Genomic DNA, 7666 nt, shown 5'->3' on the forward strand with positions numbered 1-7666 from the left:
GTCATCTGTGCGGATATGAGTTGTAATGTGGGCACCAGATGCCAAGTAATTAGGGTTCAAGAATTGGGACTCGTGAGTTGTGATTATGAGCTTCAAAACCTCGTGTAAATGCTTGAACCAATCGGGTGTGACAGTGGTAGTTCTTATTGAGTTGTTGCTGGTTTTTCCTTTATTTTGATTTTACGGGACTTAGATTGTGTCCAACTTACTCTACGACATTATTACCTGACTGCTTTCTGTTAAATATTATTGTTATTGGTGTCTCGTTGCAAGTATTGTTTGGTATTCTTTATCCTGCTTAGTTGTATATTAATTTTGTTTTTCTTTGTAAGTTCACATTCACACTTTTTCAGGTTGTTTAGTTCGGTAGGTGTCTTGACTATCTTTCGTCACTACTCCATCGGGGTTAGTATTGATACTTACTAGGTAACCCTGTAGTGTACTCATACTACGCTTCTATATATTTTTGTGCAGATCTAGGTGCCACGGTTGTTGTTGATTATTAGATAGTTGGTCGAGCTATGGAGACTAAGGGTAAACATGTCGTCTCGTTCGTAGGCCTCCGAGACACCTTTTGATATTTTTATTGTACTGTTTAATTCTATCCCGAACAGTTGTATTTTGGAATTTTTCTAGCAAACTCTATAGAGCTTATGACTTGTACTACCGTTTTTGGGAATTGTAATTTGTATAAGATTTTTATCTCGTATTTTTCATTTAATGTTGAATTCTTCTATTTATTGAGTAAGTGTTAGGCTTACCTAATCTTAGAGACTAAATGCCGTCACGACATCTTACAGAGAGAAAGTGGGGTCGTGACAAAATATTCCAACCGTATAAGGTAGACAATAATCACTATTAATGAATAGTACTTCACTATTGTAAATAATGTTAGTAATGATGATCAATAGTATTGCACTATTCTTATGAACAGAACCTGCACCAATACCGTACTTTTCTATCAGAGTTACACTGTCTGTGCTCTGATACCAATTGTTGGGAAGCGTGTCAGGCTAATAGAAAGGAAAAAATATTTAAAAGATAAAATCAATAAAATGCACAAGAGAAGACATGACTTACGTGGTTCGACAATTTTTGCCTACTCTACGATCACATAAATAATAGTTCTTTATTTATTAAAGAAAAAAAAGAGGTTGATGGATGATTTACAGTTGAGGAAGGGGATGCCTATTTATAGGCAGAGCGTCTGCTGAAAGAAACTTTTCAGCGAATCTAAATACGCCGATGACTAAACTGCAAATTGCGCTCCGAATTCTTCTTTCACATCTCAGCCTACCAACACTTTTCCACGTTTTATTTCTTCTCTTTTTTCTCTTTGTCTTCTTTTACATCTTTTATCTTCTTTCTTTTATTTCTTTTACAACTGTGTTTGTTCCTTTCAAACAAGACATCCCGCGTTCATGTAGGGCCCGAGAAAAGGGTCGTAGTTCAAGAGGTGTGATATAGACAGTCTATCCAATGCAAGCATTAATGGCTACTTCCACGGCTCTAACTCGTGACTTATAGGTCACACAAAGATATTTTACATATTTTAACACTTAGCAAATTCCTTATAAAAACAGTTTTAACTTGGCCCATCAAAATGTAAATGATCGAAGAAAAAAGTGACTTTAAACAGAAAAAAAAAATCACGTGTGGGGTTGAACCAAGATTGTGGTGCTGCAATTTTTGAAATTGAAATTTCACTTTTTTTTTGGTTGGATACGAAAAAAGTAAGTGAAGTTTCATTTGCAAAAGACTAAAGGCATTGAAAGGACGCATTCATAACACATTCAGTGGTTTTACTTTTTTTTGGTGGGATCTCTGATATCTTGTGTTACCTTAACTCATGCAATCAAATGGCACGTCCCATTCACTTAGTGGCACATGCATATTGGATCATCACTAATATATAATGAGTTTAGGTATCGTTTGATATAATATTGAATATGGTGTATTAGTAATGTTGTTATTAATTATGCTTGAATTAGTTATACTGACATTAACTATGGTGACATATTTCTTATTCATTATTTGGTTTGATGTATTAAAGCATTGCACAATTTCTGAAAGAATTGTTTGTTTACAAAAATACCCTCATAACTAGTCCATCACTTTATTTTAAAAAAAAAACATATGTTTGAGGAATGTTTTTATATGAACAAAGTTTTAAAAAAATATTTGATTTGTCTACCTATATTGTAGTATATAACTAAATATTTATTTATAAAAAAAAATATGCTAAGTATTTATTTATTTATTAGGGATATAATTTTATTTCCAACTTTCTTGGATTATTTCTAACTTGCATTAATATAATAGCATATTTTAATCAAGCAAATTTTGAAGGATAATTTTATCTTTAACTAAGCTAATGCATGCATTAAAACACATTGCATTATTAATACCATGGTTTCTTATGCATTAGTTATGCATATGATAATAATAATAAATAGGGTGTACAACTAATGCTTGCATAACTAATGCATATGTTCAAAAAGTGTACCAAACAAGGTATTATGAATATACAAAGTTAATGCATGCATTATTTTATCTAATGCATCCTACCAAACGACCCCTTACTTTCTTGCATTGCTCAATTGTTGTATTTATTTTAATTTATCGAATATGTATAACTTATTAATATAGAATCCAATAATTTAAAAAGATTAGAATTCTGAACATGTAAACTTTAAATCCTAACTCCACATGTGACATTGGTAGTTATAAATCATATTATCAAATTAAAGTGACACATAATAATACATATTTTATAAGTTTAATTTGGTAGCTTATACACTAAAGTAAATAACTTTTTTTAATTGATTAAGATACATCAATGATATGTCTAAATTTAATTATATGTAATTGAAGGATCGTTCGAGATCTTGTTGAAGTTATAAAAATGGACAAACTTGTGTTTTCTCTTACATAGTATGAATCTGAGTTCATCGGATCAGCAAATATAAAATACCAATGATTTCACCAAAATATGATACTTCCTCTATTTTAATTTATGTATGTAAAACTATTACTATTTTGGAAATCAAATAAAGTTTTCTTCCCACGTTTCTTGCAAATACTTTTTAAATATTTTGAATTGTTAACTAGTGTGATTTATAGTACTTTTATGTAATTTCTAAATATGTAATTTTATTTCAAAATATTTGAGAATATATGCTCAAATTCACACCTAAATATGACCCTCATACTCTCGAAAAGTTAACACAAACTGAAACAGAGGTAGTATAATTTCTTAGGAGTGTTCATCAGTCAATACGGTACAGTATTTAGATATTTGGGTTCGATATTTTTAGTATTCCTTTTCTTAAAATGATATACCAAAAATCATACCTAATTAAATTTGGTATGAATCGATTTCTCTCCTTTCGATTTTGATTTATTCTGCTCCGCAACCTTGGTTGTTCGACTTGAATATTAACTAGTGCATAGAGCCATAAACTGTAATATTCTTAATTAAAGTACTCAAAAATATAAAATAAAAACGTTCTAAGCTCAATTGACTATCAACAAAAAATTTATCCATAACCAGCAAGTATCAACACATAGAGTGAGAAAAGGTAAATTATAAAGGAATAAATTTGATCATTAAAAATATCTTGTTACTTGGTTAGAGTTAATTTTTGAACTTAGAGAATATAATAAGGACTAATCCAACAAATACAATATCAATCCGTGAGCAACGGAGTAAGAAACACCCTAAAACCATATGAACATTATGAAATTGTTTGACAACCTAGATAGTAAGAGTCAAAATCTGCCTACCTTGTTCCTTCATTTTCCTAAAGAAGTACATGGGTTTATTGCCAACCTTAACGTGAATGCCAAAACAAATATTGTGTAACTTAGTACTCCATATTATAACCCCCAAGGATTGACTGAGTTGATTGTGTGAGTGACTTTCCACGTGGAAAACCTGGGATCGATTCCCCTCACCAGCAGCCTTTTCAGTCAGAGCTCGCCGCACCGGACATGCCTAATCTCATTTACATCTCCTGTGTGGTTTGCGAGCTATTGCACAGTGAGAAAGTTACCGAGTGCACATTCGAAGGATAGCGACGGGTTTCCTTGGGAAATTTTCAAAATTCTTAGTATATTTTAATTAATAATATGTGTATTGTGTAACTTAATATATATTTCAGTATTATTTTTTTAAATGCCAAATACCACCTCCTAATAGTAATTTTTTTAAAAACTTAAACCAATTACCGTACCAAAATATTGAATACCAAAAACTAATATTTTCAATTTTTGGTAATTTTGTATTTATTATATTATGCGCAGCCCTATATTATATATAAAAGGGAAGTTGGTGATAGTTTGATTCCCAAGTTCTTTTCTAAAACTCCATAATGGTTTCTCCCGTAGAAGCCATTGTAGGACTAGTAACCCTTACACTTCTCTTCTACTTCCTATGGCCCAAAAAATTTCAAATACCTTCAAAACCATTACCACCGAAAATTCCCGGAGGGTGGCCGGTAATCGGCCATCTTTTCTACTTCGATGATGACGGCGACGACCGTCCATTAGCTCGAAAACTCGGAGACTTAGCTGACAAATACGGCCCGGTTTTCACTTTCCGGCTAGGCCTTCCGCTTGTGTTAGTTGTAAGCAGTTACGAAGCTGTAAAAGACTGCTTCTCTACAAATGACGCCATTTTCTCCAATCGTCCAGCTTTTCTTTACGGTGAATACCTTGGCTACAATAATGCCATGCTATTTTTGACAAAATACGGACCTTATTGGCGAAAAAATAGAAAATTAGTCATTCAGGAAGTTCTCTCTGCTAGTCGTCTCGAAAAATTGAAGCACGTGAGATTTGGTAAAATTCAAACGAGCATTAAGAGTTTATACACTCGAATTGATGGAAATTCGAGTACGATAAATCTAACTGATTGGTTAGAAGAATTGAATTTTGGTCTGATCGTGAAAATGATCGCTGGGAAAAATTATGAATCCGGTAAAGGAGATGAACAAGTGGAGAGATTTAGGAAAGCGTTTAAGGATTTTATAATTTTATCAATGGAGTTTGTGTTATGGGATGCTTTTCCAATTCCATTGTTCAAATGGGTGGATTTTCAAGGCCATGTTAAGGCCATGAAAAGGACATTTAAGGATATAGATTCTGTTTTTCAGAATTGGTTAGAGGAACATGTCAAGAAAAGAGAAAAAATGGAGGTTAATGCACAAGGGAATGAACAAGATTTCATTGATGTGGTGCTTTCAAAAATGAGTAATGAATATCTTGATGAAGGTTACTCTCGTGATACTGTCATAAAAGCAACAGTGTTTGTAAGTTCATTTTCATTTTTCATTATTCAGTCTGATTTTGAGGAATAGACAGGTTAATAATAATTTAAGTAATTAGATTATCTAAATACTAAGGATGATTATATATAGTAAAAATGTAGAATGATAAATGGAAAAAAGATGAGAATTTTTTGTGCCTCGACTAATCTATATATCTTTGGGAGTTAAAAGTGCTTCACCAAAGGGGACTTTTCTTCATAGCTCAAGTTAGAAGTTTGATTATAGATGAAAGAGTATTTATCACTTCACGAACTCTGATGATAAAAGTAAATGAGATATAACCAGTTATAATTGATAGAATAAAACTTCATTACTCCCATTGAGCATAAAAAAAAAAAGTAAAAGGGACTTCTTCTCTTTTTTTTAGGGAGAAATTCTTTAATTGTTTGTTAAATATAGATTCATGTTTTTTTTTTCTTCTATTTCTAATAATAATGGTTCTTGAATCAGGTCGTTGACTTTGTAGCAGCAATATAGTCAAAGCTAATATCCATGTTATTTGGTTTTCGAACAAGTTATACTGAAATTATATATACGGGTATTAAATAATAACATTATTATTTATAGGATATACTTTTTTTATTGGGTAAATATTACAACAACAACAACTGACTCAGTAAAATTTTACTAGTGGGGTATGGGGAGGGTAGTGTGTATGCAGACCTTACCCCTACCCCGAAGGAGTAGAGGGATTGTTTCCGAAAGACCCTCGGCTCAAGAAAACAAAAAGAGACAATATCAGTACCACCACAGATCATATTATTAGGTAAATGTTATTTTATTGAATTAAAGATGAAATATACAGGTAAGGTATAAAACGTGTATTTGATTTTACACTAGATAAATTTGACCTCGTACATCTCTAAGAGAAAGCTGAAATAAATGAATTTTAAATTTAAAAAAAAATTCATTAGTATAATGAGATGTGCATACTTGACAATTACTATACTAAATAGAACAAGGTTCGGCAGATAGTGACACTAACCTACTTTTGTATTGAATTATCCTTTTTAATTTTATTCTAATTTGTCTACAGAGTTTGGTCTTGGATGCTGCGGACACAGTTGCTCTTCACATGAATTGGGGAATGGCATTACTGATAAACAATCAACATGCCTTGAAGAAAGCACAAGAAGAGATCGATAAAAAAGTTGGTAAGGAAAGATGGGTAGAAGAGAGTGATATTAAGGATTTGGTCTACCTCCAAGCTATTGTTAAAGAAGTGTTACGATTATATCCACCAGGACCTTTATTAGTACCTCATGAAAATGTAGAGGATTGTGTTGTTAGTGGATATCACATTCCTAAAGGGACTAGACTATTCGCGAACGTTATGAAATTGCAGCGCGATCCTAAACTCTGGTCAAATCCTGATAAGTTTGATCCAGAGAGATTCTTCGCTGATGATATTGACTACCGTGGTCAGCACTATGAGTTTATCCCATTTGGTTCTGGAAGACGATCTTGTCCGGGGATGACTTATGCATTACAAGTGGAACACCTAACAATAGCACATTTGATCCAGGGTTTCAATTACAAAACTCCAAATGACGAGCCCTTGGATATGAAGGAAGGTGCAGGATTAACTATACGTAAAGTAAATCCTGTAGAAGTGACAATTACGGCTCGCCTGGCACCTGAGCTTTATTAAAACCTTAGATGTTTTATCTTGATTGTACTAATATATATATGCAGAAAAAATTGAAATGAAATGTGATCGAAATTGTGTACGGTTGGATAAGAGAACACTCCTATCAAGACGAAAAACTATGTGAAGTAAAAGAATAAATTTGTCACTGATTGCTACTAAAAACCTAACAAAACCTTTCAGAAAAGAACCACTTTGTATAAGTCAGGGTTGAGAATTGGAGGGATGTGCCCGACCTATCTGCCTAAGCCTTGCTTAGAGAACTGACGCTTTCTAACTCTATGAGGAGCTCCACCCCTATTTCAATTAAAGTCGCCCCTTCCCTTCTTTTTTTTTTCTGTCTCCTCTTGCTCCACTTATTTTGAAACTTTTAATCAGACATTAAAGAGCAGTGGTGTTTGTTTCAAAACAGCTGAATTTTTTACGGAACTAAAACTATTTGCTAATAACGTTTGAAAACAGACACCAAAAGTTGTGTACAACCCATATGCTATCAGGCCTAGTATAGACTATATATACTGTATAGTAAAGGACTTTTCATTTGTAATAAGAAACAGACAACACCATGCATGTGCATCAAAACTGCAATTGACGTAAAATATAGTAATCTGAACTACCAGTTTTCCAATATATACAAATACTAGTAAGAGCCCAATGTGAACAAACTCTACTATTGTAAATTGTAAAT

The 7666-nt window shown here is 32.7% G+C and overlaps 1 protein-coding gene across 1 annotated transcript; it reads left to right on the forward strand.

The window, feature by feature from the left end:
- The first annotated feature begins 4360 nt into the window (after positions 1-4360).
- Positions 4361-7034, forward strand: LOC107780157 (cytochrome P450 CYP82D47-like). The gene is given in 2 exon segments (NM_001325297.1): positions 4361-5312; positions 6367-7034. Coding segments are annotated over 2 exon segments (1554 nt in total). The 5' UTR covers positions 4361-4373; the 3' UTR covers positions 6982-7034.
- The last annotated feature ends 632 nt before the right edge of the window (positions 7035-7666 follow it).

Source organism: Nicotiana tabacum, chromosome 9, assembly GCF_000715075.1.
Source record: "Nicotiana tabacum cultivar K326 chromosome 9, ASM71507v2, whole genome shotgun sequence".
NCBI classification, from domain to species: domain Eukaryota; kingdom Viridiplantae; phylum Streptophyta; class Magnoliopsida; order Solanales; family Solanaceae; genus Nicotiana; species Nicotiana tabacum.